General features: G+C 44.8%; 1 protein-coding gene across 1 annotated transcript; it reads right to left on the reverse strand.

Annotated features, from left to right (window-relative positions):
• Positions 1-16,771: 16,771 nt before the first annotated feature.
• Positions 16,772-18,383, reverse strand: AKAP5 (A-kinase anchoring protein 5). Its single transcript, XM_024194403.2, has one exon. It carries the CDS (start codon positions 18,323-18,325, stop codon positions 16,832-16,834), a length of 1,494 nt encoding a protein of 497 aa, XP_024050171.2. The 5' UTR covers positions 18,326-18,383; the 3' UTR covers positions 16,772-16,831.
• Between the last annotated feature and the right edge of the window lie 8,399 nt (positions 18,384-26,782).

The following is a 26,782-nucleotide window of genomic DNA, read 5'->3' on the forward strand; positions in this document are numbered from 1 at the left end:
CTGTTTTCAAACTTTTTGAGCTAAGCCCCCCACCTTTGAGTTATAATTTAAATATATAAACTCCCTCCCTCCCTGGACCCCACCATGCGGAGGTGGCTTGAGCCCCAATGACCCCTGACCCCCCAAATAGAAGTCAAACTACACCTATTCCCAAGGCCCCTGTCCCGAGGCACCCCCCCTGCCCCTGCTGGGCCCTGGAGTTTTTATAGCCTGTCGAGGGGGGCCTCAGAGAGAAAAAGGTTGAGAACCCCCTGATGTAGGGGACCCCATCTCTTAAAAAAAAATCCTTTTCCCTACTGCAAGTTATTTCTACATATGAACAGCTTTGAATCATATGCTCCTAACTACTAGGGTGATGTGAACATTAAAAACCCATAGATAAGGAACATTGTCTCTTCTACAACCGTAATACTGTTTAAATAGAATTTTTTATGCCTTTGTTATCATTTCCTGCATATGTCAAAAATGTATTCTTCCAAGTCAGTTACAAATGTGCATTCACATTCATTCTGACCTCAGGTTAATATTTTGCTCTTCTATAGCGTTATTTCATCTGAGCATCACAAACCACTTCCTGCACTGCGGGGTATAAGGAGCGCCCAAAGAAGTGTACCTTTGCGGGGGAGGGAGAGGGGAATCAGCCAACAGCGAAATGGAGTAATTCTGATCTAAAGAACAATTTTTTTATATGTACTGAATAGATGCTGCGAGCTGCTCCACTCTGCTGCTCAAAAAATGTGTTAGGCACTGTTCCAAAAATGTGCGTTAAGACCAGCAATGAAAGCCTGTGCCTGTCCGTTGCCATGGGATTGCGTCACTAGAATGCACAGCGATGGGGAAAATCTTTGAACAATGGTGAGAAAAATGCCTGCCAAAATTCCTGGTCCAAATCTCTTTTGAAGTCAGTAGACTTCACCTGGCTCTACTGAGATTGGATCAGGCCCAGAAAAAAATCTGAAATCAAAACATTTTTGAATTACCAAAGCATCATATGCTAATTATTTTTAGGACTGAGCTCATCTTGCTTTGATTTCTTTATATTATACTCAGTAGAGAAGCCAAGAGCTGCATGGACAGAGACTTGACTTTTCTTAGAGGTGGTCTCTGCACACCAGGGTTGAAGCACCTTCCTAAGGTGATATAGGGATGCTCACGCAGCTGTTTCTTGTTGGTTGAGCCTCTTTCGCAAACACTGACGCTTAGAAAAAAATGACTCTGAATGGGCAGCCAAGCCAATTTCTGCTTTGTTCCCCAGTGTAACTTCAACCTAGGAAAAAAGGTGTGGTTTTAACATGTTAGTTAATGTGCGCTAAAATCCTAATGTAGACAAGGCAAATTAGCTGGTCAAGCTGAACCTTAGACTCCCGACTAGGGTTTACTTCAACTAGTTAACGTGTTTTAAACAGTAGACCATGAAAACAAAACCAAGGATTGATGACAGTAGGACATACAGACACAAAATGCTACAGGAAAGAATAAATTAGGATATATATTCCTTATACATTGTGGTCTTTAGTTGTGCTAAGTGTAATTTTTTTAAAACATTGCCAGAAGGATACTTAAATGGGAACAATGAAACTGAGCAGAAGTCACATCTGCATGAGTTATTAGCTAGCTGTGATGTATTTATATAGTAGTAGTGACTATATCATATGGAATGTGAAGAGGAATTTACTTTCTGAAATTGGTAAATAACTGTTTTGTGTTCATGCGTATCTTTTAAAACTAGTGAGCATAAAAACTTAAATGTTCTTCTTCAAGTGCTTGCTCATGTCCATTCCATTGTAGGTGTGTGTGCGCTGACATGCGCAGTCGTTGGAGACTTTTGCCTTAGCGGTATCCATAGGGCCGGCTGTGGTGCCCTCTGGAGTGCCACACTCATGCCGCGGTACATCAGGTGCCGCTGTCCCTGCGCCCTCTCAGTTCCTTCTTACTGCCTGTGGTGGTCAGTTGGAGCACCTCTGTCCCTTTCTCACAAGCGGCCAGCGGTTTCCCTTCTACCTTAGCCTTGTTCTTCTAGCTGTAAATAGTTAATGGTTTGTTAGTTAGTTGTGAAGTACCTGTTAAGTGTTCTGTTCTCTGCAGGACAGGGACAAGAGCTCCCCGTCAGACGCCTTCCTCATTCCGTGGTGGGGAGCGCTGATGTACGCCTTCCTGCCGGTGCCATTGATCCACGAGGTCTTGCTAAAGGTGAAGCAAGACAAAGCAGCCGTCATCCTCATAGCCCCAGCGTGGCCTCGGCAACAGTGGTTCGGCACGCTGCTGAGTCTGTTGGCAGCCACCCCGTTGCAGCCACCTCTTCGGCCGGATCTCCTGTCCCAGAACCACGGCAATCTGCTGCAGCCGAACCTGGCAATGCTGCACTTGACAGCCTGGCTACGGCGTGGCTGAGTGGGGATGAGCAGCGGTGTTCCGCTGGTGTCCAGCAAGTCCTGCTGGTAGCAGGAAACCCTCCACCAGGCTACCTATGTGGCAAAGTGGAAGCGGTTCACGTGTTGGGCCGCAGATCGTCACGCTTGTGCGGCGGAAGCCCTGCTGCAGGACATCCTGGACTATTTTGCTGCACCTTAACCTCCAGGGCTTGTCGCTTTCTTCAGTCAAGGCACACCTGGCGGCCATTTCGGCATTCCACCCTCCGTTTCAAGGCAGGTCGGTCTTCACCCATCCCATGATGGCATGGTTCCTGAAAGGCCTGGAGCACCTTTACCCGCATGTCCAGGAGCTGGTTCCCCCTTGGGACCTGAACCTGGTGCTGTCAAGGCTCATGGGTCTCCCCTTCGAGCCTTTGGCTTCCTGCTCCCTTCTGCTTCTCTCCTGGAAGGTCTCCTTCCTAGTCACTATAACTTCGGCCCGGAGGTGTTCAGGGTGTTCACATTGGAACCGCCTTATACAATCTTCTATAAGGACAAGGTCCAGCTGCATCCACACCCGGCCTTTCTGCCCAAGGTCGTCTCCCAGTTCCATACTGGTTGAGACATATATTTACCGGTCTTCTGCCCTAAGCCTCATGCATTGGATGAGGAACACCGGCTGCATACCCTGGATGTCAGGCGGGTACTGGCCTTCTACACAGATAGAATGAAGCCGTTCCGTAAGTCAGCGCAGTTGTTTGTTGCTGTCACAAACAGACTGAAGGGTTGCCCAATGTCTACCCAGAGAATATCATCGTGGATCACTGACTGCATCTGCTACTGTTATGAGCTGGCGAAGGTGCCTCCGCTGGCAATCGTGATGGCTCATTCAACTAGGGCGCAGGCATCCCCGGCATCCTTCCTCGCTCAGGTGCCGATCCAAGAAATTGTCGGGCTGCGACCTGGTTGTCCATCCACACATTCGCTTCACACTATGCGCTGATCCAGCAAGCCCAAAATGACGCTGGTTTCAGCAGAGCTGTGCTCCAATCTGCAAGACTGTGAACTCTGAGTCCACCTCCAAGGGCACTGCTTGTGAGTCCCCTAGAATGGAATCGACATGAGCAAGCACTCGAAGAAGAAAAACGGTTACCCACCTTTTTGTAACTCTTGTTCTTCAAGATGTGTTGCTCATGGCCATTCTATTACCCACCCTCCAGCCCCTCTGTCGGAGTTGTAGGCAAGACGGAACTGAGAGAGCATAGGGCTGGTGGCGTCTGATATACCGTGGCATGAACGCGGCACTCCAGAGGACGCCACGGCTGGCCCTACGAGTACCGCTAACGCAAGAGTCTCCGATGACCACGCATGTGGGCGCGCACCCTACAATAGAATGGGCATGAGCAACACATCTCGAAGAACAACAGTTACAAAAGATAGGTAATCATTCTTTATTTTCTGAAGGGCTTACTAGTGTGTTCTCCAGTTAACCTTCCTGGTACAGTCATCTGTGACTTGAATACATTTAACTTCTTTGAAATGCTATATACTTTACAAAAGGGTTTCCCTTGAGTATTTCTATAGAAAGTCTTTTATATACCACCGTGAGTCATGCAGTGTGTGTAACAATCAATGATTTAAAAAATAATTTTAAAAATTGTAATTGGATTTTTCTTTTAATTAAATTCACATTTGTTTTTTAAAAAAATCTATTTACAATTTGAATCTGACAACCTATATTAACTTGTAAACTTATAATTATTAAAATTGTTTAAATAAAAAATATTAAGCAGTACATATTTGCTGTCAGATTGTAAACAAAGTCAAACCACTGAACTGGTGAAAGTCACTGGCCAAGCGTCTGGGTCCAGAGTTTGCTGAAGTGCTAAACCAGCTTTTGACAGCAGTAGCCTCTTTTGCAGGTACAGAGAAAATACTTTCTTCATTTCAGTTTATTCAACTAATAATAGTGCACTGGTTCCCAAACTTTTTACCTCGTGCCCCCCATTACCCCTGTCCCCGCCCCCAGGAGTGGGGCCATGGCTTTGGGAGGCAGGGACGCAGTCACGAGTAAGGGGGGCCAAGGCTGGGGCCATAGCTGAGGGCAGGGGCAGGAGCAGTGCCTCGGCCAGGGGCCAAGGCCAGCAGCTGGGGCCCTGGGTGTGGGGCCAGCAGCCGGGACCCCGGTCACCGGGTCAGCAGCCGGGTGGCGCTCCCTCCCCGCCCACTGTGGGGGCTGGCTCAGGCCCCAGCTGCACTCCCCCCGAACATTCCTTCGTGCCCCCCCAGAGGGGTGCATCCCATAGATCAGGGACCTCTGTAATAGTGACTGAACTGAATTAGCTGAATAAACTGAAATGAAGAAAATATTCTCCCTGCACCTGCAAAAGAGGCTACTGTTGTCAAAAGCTGGTTTAGCACTTCAGCAAACTCTGGAGGCAGTAAAGCACCATTTTTAGTATAAAGTCTATATTTATTTGCTAATCAGCATGTTTTGGTTACCAAGCAATGAGAATCTTTCTTTACCAAAATAACTGAAAAGTACAAAATCATTGATTTCAATGCTTCCTGATACCTATCATGATTAAAAGGGGTGATTTAAATTGCAGCGATAGAAATCAGTCCACCCTGGATGAATACAGCTGAAAAAGCTAGCGAGACAGAAGTACTGTCAAATCTAAATAGGGTTAAGTGGAGCTACTACTAAAAATATCTTAATTATAAAAAATTTGCAGAATAAAATGCAAATCTTGGAAAAAAGCGACATTTCCAAGTAATGACAGTAGGCATGACAGCCACTCATGGCTATATATCAATATACTTTTTATTATTGTATTATAAAATATTCAGAGGAATGTATGTTTGAATTTATGTGTACCCTACTCTTTTAAAAAAAGAACCTGTGTATGCTCTACAATTGGACTGAAAGCAATGCATTTCATGTATTTTATTGATAGAAATAAAATCACTTGACACAATAAGCAGAGAAACTGGGTACCGTTAATTACTCCTAAATATCTGAAGTTATTTGATCCACACAAAAACAGATCAATTCAGAGAGCTGAAAAAATGGTCTGTAATATGAACTGAGGACACTGAAAACTTTTATCAAAAAATAAGGGAAAAATTTAAAAAAAAATATAACCCTTTTCAGTGAAGCCTTCTTTGAAATACTGGTATGTAACCTTTTCAGTTTTCTGAGCTGGGGTAGTGATTGAGGTTATAATTTTGCAACTTAGTACGTTAAAACTAGTGGTGACTGGCCAGTGCAGGTACTTGTTATGGCAGGGATCCAGATAGTGGATAAAAATGGCTTGGAAAAAGATTTGAAAGCCAGCATTCCTTAAGGGAGCTGAGGAAGGGGTGTTTGAGGCGCCGATGTCTGGTATGGGGGAGCTGACTGCACTGGGCATCCACCACCAGTTTTAAGTACTAAATCGCAACATTATAAGTTATAACCTAAATCCCTGTCCCAATCCATTGGGTCCCAGACCTGTGGTGGGGAAGGCCAAAAAAAAAATAAAAACCCACCAACCCCTCCCCACCTGGCCTTGGCCAAGGTGGTGGTGAGGAAAAATATATTTCTTTTATATCCCTTTATATGAGGGGAGGGTGATAGCAAGGGACTGGCTGGGAGAAGGTTGGCGATTATGTGGCACTGATTAAGGAATGAAGATGAGGTGCACTGTACAATTTATTGCTGGGTACCTTCAGATATTTGTAGGTGACTAAAGTTGTGGCCTAATTAAAACAAATTAATTGCCTCCTATCTTCTGGAGTGGCCCAACAAGTGCTGAGTTCCTTCTTAGGTACTGAGCTTGTAGCCATCCCCACGTCCTCCCTCTAAGCCCCACATTTTGCCCCATCTTAAAATTAATGCCACCTTGAAGCTGGGGGATGACCCGGACAAGGGTAAATGTACTGCTTTGGCAACGTTGCCTGTGTGAGGACTTGGTTGGCCAGAAGGTGGTACTGATGCACAACTTGACAAGTTTCTCCCTTGCCTGAGCTAAATTAACTGTTCATGCTCCGCTTAGCTGGGATCTCTGACTTGGGTTTCACTATTATCGTCCCTCAGCAGTGAAGAGATCTGAGTGCAGCCGTCATCCTGCTTTTCCAGCTTGAACACGGTCAAACAAGCCTGTTACAGATTTCACATGCACATGCATTATCTTGGCATCTGGCTAGGTCAACTCTATAAACACAGACAGCTTCCTAAGATTTCTTCTAGATTGGGAATGGGGGTGGGGTAAGCAAGTGATGTGTCCAGCAAAACTGGGTCTTTCCACTTCAAAGACGCAGCACACATACCGAAAGATGTTAAATAAAATTTGCAACAAACATACTCTTTCAGAAGGGACAATATTAGTTTTACCAACATGGAGTGACCTGAAATTATTGACCCATAAAATGGAACTAGCAAACCATTAAAAACAAAAACATCTTGAAATGTACAGAAATGCTGTGATGTGGAGGCTGACTGCAATTATCTAACATCACTGTGGAGACAGACTTGCAAAACCTACCTCACCATTCTTTCAGCTGTGTGTGTGTGTGTATCTATAATTTAAAAGAAGTCTTCTGGTGAGCAACCACCAATTACAGCCTTTCCCCTGTCCTGAATCTTCAGCCAGCAATAAACCTTGCCAGTCAGAAATGAAACTCCTATTTCCTTTTACAGGGAACCTGAAAGCGATAATGTCAGTCACACAACTCCAATTTGATTTTTCAGTCAAAAGAACACCATTCCTGCTCTTAAGCTGGTTGTGTCAGAAGGGCCTGTTACTGACTGGTGTTCCTGTCAAAGGCAGGCACCGGGAAAAACACTTAGCGCAATAAAAACTTGGAGACAAATGTAATGAAGCTAGACTATGGTCTGACCTTCTTAATAGCTGGCTGTTTATGAATGACAACAAGCCAGAGCTTAAAGCACCGAAATGTAATTACATCATTTATAAGGCTCTGATGTGTTTCCACTGAGCAGATAAACAGCCAATGGCCCAGCTTCAAAGACGCAGAAAGCCTCTCCTAATTGTGAAATTGCTGTTTCCGATGCACAGTGTAACCAGCCGAATGGCTCCTCGACGTAAAGGGGATGAGTGAGGGGCCTAGTTTTTCGTTTTATGCCGAACACATGAAAGAGGCTTTGGGAACTGAAGTGAGCCAGGCATCACGCCTGCCCCACAGAATGGGGGTTACTCAGCTTTATGGGCAAATCGTTCTCTAGACACCTGTTGAGCAATTACTTGAACAACGGTTGTAAGGACTTTGGACAACAGTTCCTGCATTAGGGACAGGTTGCGGTCCATGCAGGGGAGGGAGGCGGGATGTAAGGCCTGCCCCCAAATTCCCCTATACTTGACACCTGCATTGTGTGTGAAGCCCCTGTTCCAGCCTTCCCTGGCACAACCACAGACAGTATGGTGGCCACTGGCCAGTGCAGTTATATCAACACGCTCCGGGAAGCAAGCTGTGCTAGGCATAGAGCTGGGGCCAATTGTGCCCCCTCTTGCCCCCCCCAGACCCCAAAGCAAAGGAGGAACAGCAAACCAGATTGTAAAATCTTTTATGAGGGAACACCCCTGTCCAACCCTATATTTATTAACAGGTTTTTCCCAGCAATGGTCAGATTATTAATTTTCCTTGTGTGCCTGTGATAAAGGCCTCCTTGCCCTCACTGGCAAGTTGAGCCTAATTTCAGCAGCACACGTTGGCATGCCTGCCTCGCTGCCCTTCTGCACCAGCCCTGATTCTGGCAGCCTGTTATGGCAGACACCCTGACTCATTGATAGTTCTGCGGCAACTTCAGATCAATACAAGAAGAGAGGCTTGCATTGCATTCAGCGTGCCCTGAATAGTACAATCAATTCAGCATTTCTTGGGCTATTGATTTGGATATTTAATTCAATGAAATTTTAATTTCAGAATGTTTCTCCATCTTTTCTCCTGCCGCCAACTTGTTCAGATTTCAATGCATGATGGCAATGAGCCACAGCTGCTTTAGAGAAGCTGTCAAGGGAAAAGTGGGCGCTGTAGGCACTCAGAAAAAAGCAGGGGGCTGAGTTTTTGTAGCAACAGGGAGATGATGCATCCTTCCCTCTCCCTTGTGAGCAGCAATGGAGATGATCTGAAATGGTGGTGGTGGGGGAGGTTTGAACATTTCACTTTCCCCCCCCACCTGCCACTCAGCAATATCTCCCGCTACAGATCTATCATTGCTGAGCACAGTGACAGACACGCACCTCATCTAGAGCTTTCTGCACACCCATCAGCAGCGAGTGTTCAAATTTTGACATGTAAATTGTCAGATTTCAAGGTTAACATTCTGAGATCCACTGTTGCCCTTAGCTAATGTACACACAACTTCCAATGTGTGTCCGCTGAAAGAATTCGGCACCAGTGCTAGCTCCACAGGGGGATTTAGGCACCTAACCCAATATTTAGATTCTCAAAGCTGTGCTCAGCTGCTGCCCAACCCTGTAGGTGCCTAAACTCCCTAGGCACCTGAGTTTCCATCCGTAAAGTCCCCTAGGGGGCTCCATTTCTGCTGGTGTGCACTTACAAAACTGCTCACATGCTGATGGTGCTGAGAAGCTGGGCACCTCACTCACTCACAGCAGGAACCTCAACCCCTCTGCCTTGCTCGACTGCAGGGCCCAGGCCAATGGGTATTTGCAGCGTGTGCCTAGAAGTGGTGGGGGTAGGGCCATCTTACACCAATAGCACTCCCCTCGGATGTGGGAGAACCAGGTTCAAAGTCCTTCTCTGCCTGATGTGGATCAGGGACCTACAGAGAGGTATCACCGCCTCCCAGGGAAGTGCCCTAATCACTGTGCTGTAGGGTATTCTGGGGTGGGTTTCTCTCACTCTCTGCTGTTGAAGAGGTCAGGTCCCAGTCCCTGCTCCCATTAATATTTCATACAAAGTGGAACATACAAATTTGAAACCGGGTCTCCCACATTTCAAGTGAACGCTCTAATCACAGGGCTCTTGGGTAGGAAGGGGATGCTAGCTGTATCATCTCTTCTTCCATTCTTTGCGAGAAAGGAAAGATCTGGCTTAGGTGCCCAACTCCAGGAGAGGGCTCACAGCGGTGAAGCAGAAATACAGGCCTCCTCCCCAGCCCAAAATGAGGCACCTTTGAGAGCGGGGCATAGCTCCTGCCCCTCTCTTAGCCAGTAGAAAAGGCCAAAGTTCGGCAACTCCCTGCTCAGCGTGCTGGCTTCTATGAATCCCCTCCTTAGGCACCTAGCTCTCCCCACACCTGAGGGCCTAACTTGTAGCTGAGGATTCCAGGAGGTGAAAGGGGGCCTAAAATTGGCTCTTTAGTGCCTCCTTTGTGGATCTAACCCTTGGTTTAGGTGACTTGCAAACTTAGGCTGACAGTATTGCATTAGTTGGTGTTGAGGGTTCTCTTTGCAACCATGTGGTCTAGGAATGTGGGGGGGGGCAGAGAGGAGAAGCAGGGGGGAAGTTGAATTAAAACATATTCTTCAGTGGGAATGGATTCTGCAACTAATTGCACCACCCCAGAATTGTGGAAAATGTGCCTACTATAAAACATTACCTGCTCCCCCTGAAATCTCAGACCCCTTACACAGCTCGCAGAGTGCTGGGTGGAAGGGCGGTGAAGTCTCGTACCGGCTAATAAAGTTTAGTTTGGGACTTCTGGGGAAACTTCATTATATCAGCTTCCTCAAGGTTATTCTTGTCTTAACATATGTCTATTAGACAGGTAATACTAACGGTGACTGAGTGGTCACTAATACGGGTCAATGAGGTGTCATGTTTTAAAGCCCTAACCACACCAGAATCCAGTGTAACACCAAGAACACAAGAAGCTTTAGGATACACTGGTCATTGACTAGTTTCAGAGTGGTAGCTATGTTAGTCTGTATCAGCAAAAACGAGGAGTCCTTGTGGCACCTCTGAGACTAACAAATTTATTTGGGCATAAGCTTTCGTGGGCTATCATTAACTGGCTTGCCTGTTTTTTCCATGCTTTTCAAGCCCAGTTCAAGTTCTCTCCCCGCTTTGTACAAGTTGTGCTGTACACACCTTAGAGCTTATGTGCTCACTGATTTTCCAGGAGCGATGGCTTGTTCACCAGCAGTATTGCCCTGCTGTTGACTTCTCCAGCAGCATCTCTAGAGGCCTCCTAAGAACATGGTGCTAGCTAGCCCAGATAGGTGCCCGGACCCTGGTGCCCAGCTAGGGCAAAGAGATGGCTGCAGCTAAATTCTAGGATTCAGAACTGGACTGTGACTCTCAGAACTGCCCACCTTTGCTTTCACAAGCTGCATGGAAACTATCAGTGGCCTAGACACACTGCAACACAGTACTTCCCGAGCCTACAGCCCTGCCCCACATGTGACTCCTTTCTTGGGGTGTTAGGGGTAGGGCAGCGGCCTGGGGCTTCCTTCTCTGCCCCAGGAGTGACAGCAGGCCCTCCCCCACCCTATGTGGGACCAGCAAGGACCTGCACTTCTCTTTCCCTCTCACCCCATGAGGCAAGGGGGGCAGCACTTACCTCAGTAACCAAGCTGAGGCTGCTTAGGTGAGTGGGCCAGGTCTACCGCACTCTGCTCCTGCCACACAGTTCTTTGCTGGGGTGGTGTCGGCAGGTCCCCCAGAGCAGTGGGTCTTCAAGTTGCCTGCGGCAGCTCACACCTGTCAGTGCTATTGCCTCAGGCGCTCTGCAGACATGACTGCATCGGTTACTTGCTTTTATTAAAATGAAAGCTGAGATTCTGATATAATCACATGACTCCAAGGGCTGGGGCCCTTGGCACAGGCAAACACTTCCTATGTCTTAATCCAGCCCTGTTCATGAAGCAGCACTCCTATTGTAATATGTAACCAGAGAGCAGCTATTAATTTATAATTATGAATGGTCCCAATCATCTCCCCCTTAAAATTCAAAATTATTGTAGCCAAAGCCAAGAGAATCCAGCAAAAAATAAATAAATAAATAATCACAGTTTGAAGATGAATATAGATGATTTCAAGATGCAGTACACCCCAGCTTCCCTGACTGACACTGGTGGTCAGAAGTAATTACAATAACCTAAGGATTACATTAGCAGAGAATTGTTTCAATGAAAATATGCATTCCTTCTGTCACAGTTGGGTTTGAAACAAACAAAGGGAAACTAGAATTCCCAAATAGCTGGCTGGTGTAAAACTGATGTAGCGCCTCGCTCTACTGAGAATCTGTCCACATCTTTTCTCTAGAAAAGATTTCAGACATCACCTAGTTCCGTGTCATTTTGCTACCTACCTGCCTGTGTCTTAAATCCGTCCTGCCCCATAAAGCCACACAACCCTCTGAATCAGAACTACCGAGCACAAAAGTGTAATGACAAAGTGCAATCTGGAAGTTTGTGTTAAAGAGTTATGCTATGTTACCTACACTAAGTTTTATAAAAACTGATGATTATTTTGAGGAAAACATAACTGCTGGAAAGTGAGTTTTTGGATCCATCAATTAGGTTAATTTTCCATTTAGCTTAAATACCACACACACACACACACACACACACACACACACACACACATATTTTCTCCTGGATTAGGACAGTTTGATTAATTTACTTGGGTGCATTTGTGAAACAGCTCTTGCACTTTCATAAAAATGATCAACAATGTCCAACTAGCTCTGTAGATTTCAGTGGTGCTACATGGATTTATAACAGCTGGGGACCTGGCCCCACACACTTCATTCATTTTAGTGTCCTACTTGTTGAACCATTTACTAGCAATTTTCACAAGGATCATTTAAACTAACACGGTTGCTTTCTGCTCACTATTACCACAATACAATTGTGCTAGGATGGTGAATTGTTCTAAAAGCTCTTTAAGTTTGTATTAAAAAAATGTATTTAAATATCTTCCTTCTTTGTTGCTTATATTAAAAAAAAGCTGTGAGAAAATAAAATATTCAACATGACATTGCAAAGTACGAATGGGCAAGAAAGAGGAGTTGTCCCTGCCAAGGGTCATGCTGGAAATGTGGGGGGAGAGAAGTAGGAAGGAATGCAGAGTGACTAGAGGGGAAAAAATAAAAATAAAAAAAATTGCATTCGTTCAGACAAATGCCAGGCAGAAACCACTTCCACAATTCAAAGAGGCAGCAGACCAACAGATTCCTGAATCGGAAGCAAGATGGCTGGAGAAGAAAGTAACATACGTGCTCAAAGTCAGATTGTAAGCATTAGAGGTTAACTAGCATACTAGTTTCTTTTAACCACCAGTGAGAAAACAGTTTTAAAAAACCTTCCACAATACCTTACATCTGCAGCTCCTGCATAGCCAGGCAATATTATGCTTATGGGTTTCATAGCCCAGTTACACCCACACAACTATAAAACAAACTTACCATTCTTTATTCAAGAGGCTACCATTCTCTCTCTTAGTAGTAAACTAATAACCTGGTCTGAACAGAGGGAGGCTCTGAGGCGTAATTAATTCATGTTTATAAAGTTCTATGTTCTTTGTGCTGTCCTGTGATAAAAGTGCAATGAATGAAAGTAAAGAAAAATTACAAATATTTACTATTACATACTGTAAAATACTTATGTGAAAGATGCTAAATAAAGGAAGAAGGGTGCTAAGGTTTGTTTGATCTAGAACACAAATTAATCTCATTTGCTACGGTTAGCACTACAAAAAATATAAGAACAGTGAGCCAAATGCAGGTCTATGTAAATGGATGTAATTCGACTGACTTCACTGGAGTTGCACCTTCTTACACCAGGACTGAACTTGGCCTAGTATGTCTGAAACCCACACAGCCTAGTGAAATTATTAGTCAAAATGAAGCCACACTAATTATATCTAACTTTAAAAATGGGTGACACTTGCTTTGGCGCACAGTAATCAAAGTTAAAACTTAGTGAAAAGGACACATTTGCTTAGATATTCTCAAAAGTTCTAGCAATGTCTAGAAAACCTGTTTCTAATCACTGTATGGATGGATGCCTGAGTGGCTAGAAGTATTCAAATCTGGACAGGTGATCTTTATTGTAGATTAGTCTTTCAATGTAAAATCACTGTTTCCTGCATAGCCACCCAGTCAATCACAATGCAAGAAAACAACAGGTGTATTCATTTTTAATGAAGTGCTTGTTAGTTATGTAGCCAGTTATAATAGAAGGAAAAGCTAGCTACAGCGCAAAAGGATGGCTAACACAAACCTGAACATATATCAGTAGTGAACACCTATAGGCCCATGGTTGGAGCATAAGTGTATTTTTGTCAATCTCTAATTTCCTAATCACAAATTTTGTATCATTTTCTTCTAAATAGCTGCACTGGCCAGTTCCTCGGCTGGTGTACATCAACATGAAAGCCACCTGAAATTGATCTCAATGGAGCTATGCTGACACACACAAGCTGTCCCACTACAGGAGTAAACTTTTATCCATTTCACAGAACACATGACATTCTCTTCCACAGCCAACAGACCTTCCAGAATTACACTGTGCTGCAGGGGGGAGGGATAGCTCAGTGGCTTGAGCATTGGCCTGCTAATCCCAGGATTGTAAATTCAATCCTTGAGGGGGCCATTTAGGGAACCGGGGTAAAAATCTGTCTGGGGTTAGGGTCAGGGTCCTGCTTTGAGCAGGGGGTTGGACTAGATGACCTCCTGAGGTCCCTTCCAACCCTGATATTCTTTGAGTCCCCTCCATCCAGCAATGATCTATCAAGACATATAGTGCAAGTCCATTAGCTCAAACAAGCCTCTTCCTGCATTTCTATGTTGTGCCTGAGAACACTGCAGGAGTTCCAAAGTTGCATAAAGTCCTGAAGGGTCTTCATTTTTACATTATGCCACAATGTTTGCAGCAAACGGTATAAAGCACTAATTCATTAGTATTACATATACTGGATCAGTGATACTCTGAACCAAACTACAGTTGAGCAAATATATTCATGGAAAAGAAAGTTTAGACACTTTTTCACACCTCTAGATTTAAGACTGGAGTTCTACACATACACGCAGAAGCATGCCCTGGTGTTCATTGCTCATTTTCAGTGTGTGCCATTGAGTGTGTATTCTGCTCGGATTCTCTACCTCCAATGTTTAAAATGTGACTGAGCACTAGTTCCTAGGAGAAACTATAGCCCTTGTATTTTAAGGCAGGATCCATATGCTGTCCTGGGGAAGAAAAAAGATACCCAAAATTGCAAACGGTCAATGCACAATTGCCAAGTGAGGTTGCTATTTCTGCATCAGCTCAGAAATATGCACAAGAATGCATGTTTTCAGGAGAATATGGTTGTTTATTTGGCTGCTGCACATAAATCATAGCCCCATGACCCACATTAATTCTTTACAGATTACAATCAAAAGGCTTCTTTTTAAAGAGCTGGTAATGAACAGGGCAAATGATACACACACACTTATTGTATATATTATACAATATACACAAAAACTCTAACAAAGCATTTGATATTTTCTGTCAATGAAAAACCTGTTTCAGGATTCAACTATGGCAGGTGTTTAAGGGCCTGATTTGAGGTTTTTCTGATTACTTCAATGGGAGCAGGATTGGGCCATTCCAGCTCAAAGCAGCAGTACCCAGCAGTTAAGAACATAAGAAAGGCCATACTGGGTCAGACCAAGGGTCCATCTAGCCCAGTATCCTGTCTTCCGACAGTGGCCAGGTGCCCCAGAGGGAATGAACAGAACAAGCGATCCATTCCCTGTGGCTCATTCCCAGCTTCTGGCAAACAGAGGCTAAGGACATCATCCCTGCCCATCCTGGCTAATAGCCATTGATGGACCTATCCTCCATGAATTTATCTAGTTCTTTTTTGAACCCTGTTATGGTCTTGGCCTTCACAACATCCTCTGGCAAGGAATTCCACAGGTTGACTGTGCTTTGTGTGAAGAAATACTTCCTTTTATTTTTTTTTAAACCTGCTGCCTATTAATTTCATTTGGTGACCCCCTAGTTCTTGTGTTATGAGACGGAGTAAACAACACTTCCTTATTTACTTTCTCTATACCCATCATGATTTTACAGTTCAGAATACAATGCCAATGATAGTGTATTCAAATGAAACTGCAAGGAGAAATTAAGTGGCATAATGCTGTTACACACAGGTGGGATGGATTTGTTTGCTGAAGTTCAGAAGAGCTGTGAAGCAGAGGGAAAAACCCTAAGACTTATTAAAAAAATGCTGGCTACAGTCAAAGGCATTAGCAATAATTAAACAAAAAATGCTCAAGTTAAAACAGACTGATTGGAGACCACTGCAATTGCAGGAACTATTTTAACCCTGGGGAAATACTTTACCACTAGAGCTCTAGCAGCTCATTACTATTACATACTACATATTAAAAATGTGCTAAAGCAATGAGTTGGCCTCAGCACTACAATGTTATAAAAACAAAGGAAGGTGTCAGGAGAAGAGAATACAGACGCTCCCCAAGTTACGGAAATCCGATGTACGCAAATCTGAGTTTGCGGAAAAAGTTTTGTAAGCTAGAAATAGGAGGGGGGTTTTTTTTGCGCGTAATGGTCGGAGATACGTTTCCAACTTACGCAAAATTCGAGTTACGCAAGGCATTCCAGAACGGAATGCTTGCGTAAGTCGGGGAGCATCTGTATCAGTAACTTGTTCACTTAGGCCCAAACCTGCAGTACTGATGTAACTGGAAGTTTTACCATTGACTTGAATGGATCAGGGCAGGCCCTTCAACAAGTTAAGTGGCACCATTTTCTTGGCAAACCCATGGCCGTGAGTCAGATACACTTGTGCTTAGTGCATGACTTCAACGTGGTCTGAGATGCACAAGACATTCTGGGCAATGGAATAGGCCAAATGACATGCTGCTCTCTATATACCTGCCTCATTTTATACAATAATAGCATTGCCATGTCAGTTTGAGATTGTAGTAGTTTTAAAAACAGTATGTGCATCTTGAGACATTAACCCAATCCTGCAAGGTTCTGAACATGCTCAACCCGCACTGAAGTCAATGGGCCCAATCTTGTTGCCATTAAAATCAATGGCAAAACTCCAACTGATTATGACGCGTACAGGACCAGGCCCAATACAGTTGAGAGTGCTCAGTAACCCCTGAGGCCTTTGACAGATACTGTATAATAAATAAAATGTAAACAATAGGAAAAAATCTAAAATATATAATGACATAATAGAGCCCCCAAACTGCAAAAGAGACAAACTGAAATACAGCCACTAAAACAACTTACCTTTTCCACAGCTATCAACAATCACAATGTTTTAAAGCCCAATCCCATGAGCCTGTCAACACTTTGCAGGACTGAGTCCTTATTCTTGGATCTATTTTACAGATACACAATGGCATACCCAGCATGCAGAAATACACTACACACAGACCCCAAATACCTAAGGAGTTAAGACTGTTTCTAGCCTTTCATCTCGGTGCTAAACAATTTTAAATTGCTGCTGTTGAGTCATACTATATTTTGGGGGCATTCTTGTCATTACAGAACACTGTTATGTTTACTATGGTCCAAAGCCATTTCATTAACCAGCTGTTCTATAGATGACTGAATCGCTGCCTTAACAAGTGAAGCCGCAGTTTCTATCAGAAGCAATTCATACTGTTCTGAAGTTCCGTGCTCCTGATCACTAAGACCATTGGGTGACCGAGCAGGAGAACAGACTTTAGCCTCTCTCCTATGGCCACTGCCTGCTACTATGCCCTCTTTGCGATTAGAAAGTTTACTGAAATTGAGGTTCCCACTTATTTTTTTATTCCCCTTTTGCTTATGTTCACATGTAATTGAGGACAGCTTGCAGTCCTGGTTTGACTCCTCTTCATCAGGCTCATCATCTGCTTCAGTAATTGTAATCACAATGCTCACTCCACTAGTGAGCTTGTTTTCTTCTAATTTCAATTGTTCACTTAAACAGCTCTGCACGCTTACTGCATCATCTTTAAATGCTGACTGATTGAAACTCATTATTCTCTCTCTGGATTGACAGTCTTCACTAGCATTTATGTTCCTTCCAGACTCTTTATATTCAAGCCCTGCGTCATCGATGTTATTTGTTTCTTGTACCTCTGTGGCTTCAGCTACATTAGCTGGTAGGTCCTTAGAAACATTAGCACTAAGGGTGGTTTTGAGATCAACTCCCTTGTTTGCTACAGGTGTATGTTCAGGAGTTTCATGTAGGCTCTTCTGGTGTAGCTTTTCCTGGAGCATTATAGCAACTGCCTCTGGATTTGTTATTTCTGACTGAACGATGCACTGTGTGTGTTGATCAGTGTCTGGTCTGGACTCTACCAAAAGCGCATTCTTCCCAGTGGAATTAAGTGAGTTCCTGTCACTTTTTTCAGAGGCTTGGCTGAAGGATTGATCCATGCTAGATTTGACTGTTATTGCCAAATCCTCTGGTTCACTGTTAGCTTTATTCAAAATGCCCATCAGTTCATTTGCTTTAACACTGCAATCTGATTCTTCTGTTATTTCAGAATGGCTGGGTTTTTTCTTGCCTCTTGAGAACCGTATACAGGGAATTTTAAGCCCAGAACTAACCCGATTCTTTGGAAAACTTTGCAAGCCAGGATCCTCGGTATTTATCTCCAGTTGCACTTGAGAATCAGAGTGTGTCTGCTTCCTTGAAGATTTTGACCGTGTCTTAGGTGTCACTAGACGTTTTATAGTTGCCCAGGCTCCCCTTGATGACTGAGATTGGTTAGAAACTTCCCCTTCTCCAGGGGCTGAATTGATGGATCGGCTTGTATGTTTCAAGGTTACAGAGTCTTCTTCACAGACACGTTTCATCTCCAATGTCTTCTTACATGACTTCTTTCTTTTCTTAAAACAAAACATCGTGAGTTTTTCTGCCTGTTCTTCAGTTGAAGGGCACTGTTTTGCTGCACTAGGATTTTCTGATTGTCCTGTGTTTTCCATTTGAATTTCTTTAGCTGCCTTCTCCATATTTGTGGTCCTGCCTTCTAATTTCTTCATATATTTTTCTTTTCTATTAACCCATCAGATAAATTAATTGCAGATAAGTTCAGAGTGCAGTTCTTTGAAATTTCATCCAAAAACATGAAATTACTTTTGTGAACAGATGAGGTGTTATGCAAAGAAATGTTCTGATTGACTTGTTACACTACATTTATATTTCCACTATGATTTATTATTTCTTTCTTACCTATCCTGAGAGAAAGACTGACTGGATAGATTTTAAGAACACACTATCCTGTATTTTATTGAATAGGTTCAGTTTCATCTCTGGGATGGCCAACCTGAAACACTACTTGATACAATGATATTATTTCAGCAACAGTTTGACATTTTTTTAATGGATGTTAAATCAGATCAAGAATTGACAGTTTTCATTTTATGATGGGCACCAATCAACAACTGCTACTTGCTAATATGTTCATTATTTCACATTCTTTGAGCAATTGGATTGAAGTGATTTTACAAAAAAGAGCCAGAAACACCAAGTGGCCTTATTTTGCCTCCAGTGATAGGGTCAGCTGTTTTTCTGTCTTTCCTTCTTTGCATTTCATTTCCTTTCCATTCATATTGCAAGGTTTGCCATTTATGTTTAAAAATATGGCATAGGTTTTCATCTCTCGAATTACTTCATATGTATCTGCAACAAAACAAACAAATGATGAAAAACAATGTGGTAAAAATGGAAATACAATTTGTTTTTATAAGAACTGGGTAATTTTTCAATTTTGTGAATTTCATTTCTAAAATTCCAGATACACCCTTGTAATCAGTGGGAGCAGTGTTTCAATATATGAAGGCAAAACAGGGTTTCAAGAGTGCCACGCTAGTTACATAGGAGAACTATCACATGAATCTTGCATATATATTAATTTTTATGTGGGTAGAAAGGGAAGTTTATTTTTATATTTCACTTGTTAGGAAAATATTTTTCCCCTGAGAAACACTTTCCCCCTCTGACCCATACGCACTGTGACAAAGTTCCTCCTCTATCTTGGTGGGTCCTGCACTTATTGGAGGATTTTCTTGCCTCAGAGATTCACCAAGTGGGTTGGAGAACAGCCCAGAGACCTTCCCCTCTGGAAGAACCCACAGTCCAGGTCAATTGGGAGGTTTGGGGGGAACCCGGGCCCGCCCTCTACTCCGGGTTCCAGCCCAGGGCCCTGTGGACTGCAGCTGTCTATAGTGCCTCCTGTAACAGCTGCATGACAGCTACAACTCCCTGGGCTACTTCCCCATGGCCTCCTCCAAACACCTTCCTTATTCTCACCACAGGACCTTCCTTCTGGTGTCTGATAACGCTAGTGCTCCTCAGTCCTCCAGCAGCACACCCTCTCACTCTCAGCTCCTTGCGCCTCTTGCTCCCAGCTCCTCACACTCGCCCCACAAACTGAAGTGAGCTCCTTTTTAAAACCCAGGTGCCCTGATTAGCCTGCCTTAATTGATTCTAGCAGCTCCTTCTTAATTGGCTCCAGGTGTCCTACTTAGCCTGCCTGCCTTAACTGGTTCTAGCAGGTTCCTGATTACTCTAGTGCAGCCCCTGCTCTGGTCACTCAGGGAACAGAAAACTACTCATCCAGTGACCAGTATGTTTGCCCTCTACCAGACTCCTGTACCCCACTGGTCTGGGTCTGTCACAGCACTCATAATTCTCTTAAGTGAAATTCTAAATTGAGATATCAGATGTTTTTATTCTTAATGCATAAGATGATAATATGCAGCTACATGAAACATAAAAAGGAGGGTTTGTGAGTTATAAAAGATAAGCTTCCTTCAGACAGTTTGGTTTATTTACAGTGTGTGCAAGGGTTCCATGGCAACCCCACTCTCACAGAACACATGTTCATCATAAAATGTATGTAACCCTTCAGAACATTCCTGAATATAAAGACGCAAACCCACATTATAACACACTGACATACTTCTCAGTGAATACCTGGGATCCTCTCTTCTTGGATAACTTTGGGAAATGCTTTATAAATATTTTCTTTTATGTCTTACTTTTTAAAAAACACTATCATATGTATGTTTTAAAAAACTAAAGTAAATTATTGCATTTAGAAGTTATCTAACATTATTTGCTGTGGCTTAGCGATGCAATAACATAAAAATACAAGCAAAGCAATGCACAGATATTTTATTCCATGCAATCAATCTGTATATGGGCAAAAAATAATGTTTTGCTACAATTATTTGTCAATCTTTGCTTTCCTAAACCTTACTCTTGAGACCATGTGTGCAGTGGAAACTATCTGCAATCCAGAATATGGAATCTGTAACTGACACAAACACTGATTTTGGAAATGAGACTCAGACAAGCATTCCTTAATCATCATTAGTTTCCTCCTGCATCAACATCACTGTATTTCTGGCTGGAAAGACAAGGAAATGGATCTGTCTGAAGAAAAGAGCGAAGAGAAGATTAGGTGTCTTCTCCAGTCTCGCTCTCTTTTTTTATTTTTTAAAGCTGGATGCCCTGGGATCACTTCATCACATTGCTCACATCATTGTGCAATTCTAGATCAAATGACACAGTAAGCATTACATCTCAGTGCTTTCACCTCTTGTTCACTCCATGTCCCTGGCTATTTCTTGAATGGCAGAAAAAAATGGATGCTGATTATTAGCAGTCTTCAGGCTAGTGGTGTCTGAAATTGCACAGAATGACAATTACAATGTGCTTAGTACCTTGCTGAATTGAAGCTTTAATCAATAACCCCTTTTCTGAATGAATCTTTCTCAGTTAATGTTTTTAAAATAGAAAATAAAGTAAATAGAAATGTTTAAATTACAGAAAAAGCCTCAGGGTATCCATGCCAGCCAACAGACCAAGACACAGGCATCCACAATGCAGGTTTCTTTATATGGCCTCCAAATCTCTGGAGGTTTCCTAAACTATAGTATTTGCAATGGAAATGGAAACATTTCTGGTAGTTTGCAAACACACGGTTTCCCAACAAATAGGTTCACCTTACATAGGACTAATGCTATGGCCAACATTTTCAACAGTGGTGCTAAAAGTTCAGCTCCTACATCATTATTCAGACAACTACATGGGTGGGCTGACTTTCAAAGGTGCCAAACACTCCCAGCTTCCATTGTGATTAATAAGTGTTGTGGGTGCCATTTATGCTGAAAATTATGCCATTTATTTTAGAATCCTAAATATGGATTTATTTCTCTAACTTTAGGCCCCATGTTTGAAAATGTTGGCCTTTGTCTTTATGATGCTACAGTACTCACCAAATCTTCAGCCAAAGCTTGCATCAACTGTGATGTGTTACCCTGCCATACATAGAGGGGGGAAGTCTTTCTAGGGAGCGATTGATAATGAAAAGCCTGGATTCCAGCACATTAATGCAAGAGATCCATTAGTAATAATCTGCTACATACTGCAAGTAGGCTATGACAGAGATTGAAAACTTTTGCCTGTAAAGAGATCTATCCGCTCCCTTGTGGGAAGGAAGAGAGGCTGTCGCAATACAAGTCACCTGTCTCCTTCATGTGCCAGCCACTGTAATGAAAAATGAAGCTAGAGACAAAGAAGTAGATGGGGGGAAAAAACCACCATTCTCCCTCCGATTTTCCGTGTGAACAGTTCCATCATCCAGAGCCGGGATCTGAGGCGCAGCAGGGCTGGCTTGGCAGCAGAGCAGCTGAGCCCCAGTGATTCGTCTCTGGCTTGCCCCGTTTTCAGTCTTCTCCCTTTGTGCCTGTTGCCTTCAGATTTGGCAGGGAGCTGAGCCAGGAAGTGATGGGCACCGTGAGGCGCTCGCACCCTCTCCGTCCCGCAGTGGCACATCCACCACCCTCCCCGCCTCCTGCTCCAGGGACAGTCACACCTGCACCCAACTGCTCCAGACCAAGGGAGGGCTGCAAAGCCCTGCGCAACCCCCCCACCCCGCGAAGGTAGGTGCCCATCAGCTCCCCGGCGGCCAGGGCAGTCCCCTCCCCGTGCCTAGGACTAGGCAGCTCCCTGGACGCTGCCCCCCTACGCGGAGGAAGGCACCGCGGCGCTCTCCGGGCGCGGAGCACAGAGGGACCCTCTCTGCCCAGGGGCCGGCTGCTCTGCGGCTCCCCGCTGAGCCGGGGGGTGCAGCACTAACACAGCCCAGCGCCGGCCAGCTTTGCCCCCCCAGCCCCAGCGCCCCCAGCACGGGCCGACGCTGCCCTGTTCTGCCCACGCGGAGCGCGAGGGGCACGGTGCCCCCTGCTCGCTCCCCGCACCCGGGCGGGGCGGCTCCCTGACCCACGCAGGACAGCGGACCCGCCCCAGCCCACGCCCGGTCTCACCTGGCGCCCACTACCCGCCGGAGAGAGGCGCCTGCTGCCGGCTCCGCTCGCTGCTGCTGCTGCTAGTGCAGCCGCGGGGACCCGCCCAGCCGCTAGGCGGGGAGCCCGGCCCGCCCGCCCCGGGGCCGGGGACACGCCCCGCTCCAGTCACGCCCCCTCCCCCCCAGCCCGAACTGCCCAGCGGGGGGCGCAGAGCAGCCGCGCGCGGGGGCTCCGGGCTGGGAAGCGCCGGGCAGGACCCTGGCCCGGCCGGGAGAAGCAAGGGGGCGCTGCTGGGGGCCGGGGGCGCCGCAGCGGCTGCCCGGAGACGCACCTCGGCGGGCAGGCACCTGGCGGGCAACCTGCTCCCGCCGGAACCCGGCTCTCCCCTCGCGCCCAGCCAGAGCCGCAGCTCCCCGCTACGGACTGCGGGGACGGCCCCACCTGCCCCTGGGCTGCACCGCGCCCTGCACACCCTTGGCAGGGCAGCGATACCAACCGCGCAGCGAGCTCGGGAAGGCGAGCCAGGCTGGAGAGAGCAGCGGCCGGGCTTGTCCCGGTGGAGCGGAGCCGAAGGGAAGGGCTGCTCTCAGCACACCTCGCAGCTGCCTACAGTATCGGGCCGGGCTTGGCTGCAGCAGTTTCGGAAGACTGGCTCTCATGCCTGGCAGCCCTGACCTCTCTGCAAAGGTGCCCGATGGGACAAAGGCTATTTCAGGAGTGAGTGTCAGGACAGTCGCCCAGCCAGGGCGTGGAGTTAGCCAGGACAGTCTTCGGCCAGGGCCCCTCCTTTTTGCTGCCTTCTCATTCTCTAGCATCTAAGCTTCAATTTTATATCGATCTCCTGCTGCTATGGTTGCACAGACAGCCCTGAAAATTCAAATCAAGTGCAACTGATGCACTACATGAAACGACGTTGGGAGAGCTGTGAACTTCCCCATTCATCTCCATGGGGGCTAACGCTGCTGCCCCCTCATTTGCTCCACAAGCACCTACAAGATCTCTATCAAGCATTCTTAAAACTACAATACCCACCTGCTGAAGTGAAAAAACAGATTGACAGAGCCAGACAAGTACCCAGAAGTCACCTCCTACAAGACAGGGCCAACAAAGAAAATAACAGAACACCATTAGCTGTCACCTTCAGCCCCCAACTAAAACCTCTCCAGCGCATCATCAGAGATCTACAACCTATCCTGAAAGATGATCCTTTACTCTCACAGATCTTGGGAGACAGACCTGTCCTCACTTACAGACAACCCCCCAACCTAAAGCAAATACTCACCAGCAACCACACATCACTGAACAAAAACACTGACCCTGGAACCTATCCTTGTAACAAAGCCCGATGCAAACTCTGTCCACATATCTATTCAAGTGACACCATCATAGGGCCTAATCACATCAGCCATACCATCAGGGGCTCGTTCACCTGCACATCTACCAATGTGATATATGCCATCATGTGCCAGCAATGCCCCTCTGCCATGTACATTGGCCAAACCGGACAGTCTCTACGCAAAAGAATTAATGGACACAAATCTGACATCAGGAATCATAATACTCAAAAACCAGTGGGAGAACACTTTAACCTGTCTGGCCATTCTATGACAGACCTGCGGGTGGCTATCTTAAAACAGAAAAACTTCAAAAACAGACTCCAACGAGAGACTGCTGAGCTGGAATTGATATGCAAACTAGACACAATCAACTCAGGGTTAAACAGGGATTGGGAATGGCTGAGCCATTACAAACATTGAATCTATCTCCCCTTGTAAGTACTCTCACACTTGCTTCTTATCAAACTGTCTGTACTGGGCTATCTTGATTATCACTTCAAAAGTTTTTTTTCTCTTAATTGGCCTCTCAGAGTTGGTAAGACAACTCCCACCTGTTCATGCTCTCTGTATGTGTGTATAGATATCTCCTCAATGTTTCACTCTATATGCATCCGAAGAAGTGGGTTGTAGCCCACGAAAGCTTATGCTCTAATAAATTTGTTAGTCTCTAAGGTGCCACAAGTACTCCTGTTCTTTTTGCGGATACAGACTAACACGGCTGCTACTCTGAAACCTCTCATAATTTAAAAAAACTATTTCACTGCTCATTAGAGCACGTAAGAAGGGAGAGGGAGGAGTATAGTTCAAACAGCTGCACAATCTGGGAGGTTGTCTAACGTGGGCAAGGCTTAGAAAAATACCACTTTTTGTTTTGCGCCTAAGGCCCCAGATTATTATGGAGTAATATTGGCAGGGTTCCCTTCTGGGCCCACTCAGTCCTTGGCTGAGGTGCTCACCAGTACGATCTGGCTGTAAAGCAAGCATAAAGTGCTCTTGGAATTCTACTTGCCATTTTCATTCAATACTTTCATCTATGCAGCAATGTACATTTAGCCCAGCAACATCATACTGATCCTGATTTCAAAAACTGTGTTACTGCTTGTTATGAACAGACTTGAGTTCACACATTTCTTAGGGGCTAATACCCTTCCATACCTGTCCTGGGTAGGATATGGGTTCAAATTACAACACAATTCCACTCCCCTGTAGTTTAGCGTTGCCTGTCAGTACTAAGGTATAGTGAGTCGGAGGCAAGAACAAGGGAATAGAGAAGGTGAGGCAACAAAGGCAGAGGGTCACTAATTCAGCTACATCACTTCAGGTTCAATGATATAAGTCCCACTTAAATGAGGTTAAATACCCGGCATTTGGAATACTGTAGGGGAGACAGGATTTTGTTTCTCATGCAACTTCAGAGCAAGATGATAATGCAAGGGAATAATTTGCCAAGAGATCAAAGGCTGCCGTGGATGGGCATGGATTCAACATCAGTCGTTCAAGACAAGCTTTCCTGCTTGCATGAGGGTCTTGGTGATGCAATGTATGGTATAAGCTTCTTTCTGGTTTCACAGTGAGCAAGATGTTGAGGAGGTGGGAAGGGAAACTTCAAGCATGCACCCTAACTCAGTGCACACTGCTGGCCATCATTCTGCAAAATTAGGTGACATCCTAGATCATGTTACAGAAGGCTCTCTCCATATAGTCACATCATTTAGGTAGCTAAGGACATGATAAAATGTAGTGCTTGGGATCCACAAATGCTCTATGGAGAATGAATGCCTCTATTATTTGTCAGATTAAAGATATTCTTACCAAAAGTTTGCTTTCAGCCAGTCCTTGTCCAAGAAGAACAAGGCAAGCTTTTAGTTTTTAAAGAAAGGCTGTACAAAAGAACTGGAAGGGTATGTTGGGGCCAGGAGAGGAAAGAAAAGACAGGCTGAAAGGAACAAGATAAAGTTGGTAGAATGGAAGACTGCAAGAGGGAGATGCCATAAGAAGTGCAGCCACAAAATGAAACAAGTATTAAATGTAGAAACTGACACAAGTTAGTCAGCCTCTAACTCTATCTATTCTGGCATCCTGGCTCCAGAAGTGGCCTGTCCAGGATGCCTTAGATGAACAAGCTCCTAGGGTGCCTAGCCATGTGCACTATTAAATATGGGGAGAAAATCCTTCCTGACCCCATGCAAGTGGTCTGGCTTATGCCGTGAAGATTAGCTGTTCTCATTGGAATGATATTATATAAAGGAAAATTTAAATGCAGCTCTTATGACAATTTAAGTTACTCTAACTTCACTCTTGTGACAGCCATGTAATTGTTACATAATTATTTTCCTTGCTAGCTTGCTATATATAGTGTATGTGTATTACCAATAAGCCCATGTACTGGTGCATACACCTACATCAACTCTTCTTCCAGTCAGAGCAATTCTTTAACATATGTTAGGTCCAGAACTAACACAAGCATATGGGCCTTGCAGTTTTATGTGGAAAGAATTATCCAAAAATATTTAGCTGCTTGCATAGGCAAGTTATTCTAGTCAATAGATACACTGAAAGAACTCGTGGTCTCACTTCAGATCTCTTACAGTCAACTGTGTACATCCAAATCCACTGAATAATTCAGGTCATTTATTTCCCTATAGATGACATGCAGTACCCAGGAAAGGAAACCGGATTAAATTTAAGACACCGTGGTGCACTGCAGGCTCAACAGTATTACTGCAATAATCACTTTTACTTGTCAATACTGGGACTGCTGCCCTGTACAGTCCCCAAATTCATCATAAAAATAACTTCTACTTCATTCATCTCAATGCAAATATTAAAACCCAGGGAACTCTTG

Source organism: Terrapene carolina, unplaced genomic scaffold (genome assembly GCF_002925995.2).
Source record: "Terrapene carolina triunguis isolate 2854851 unplaced genomic scaffold, T_m_triunguis-2.0 Scaffold189, whole genome shotgun sequence".
Taxonomy (NCBI): Eukaryota; Metazoa; Chordata; order Testudines; family Emydidae; genus Terrapene; species Terrapene triunguis.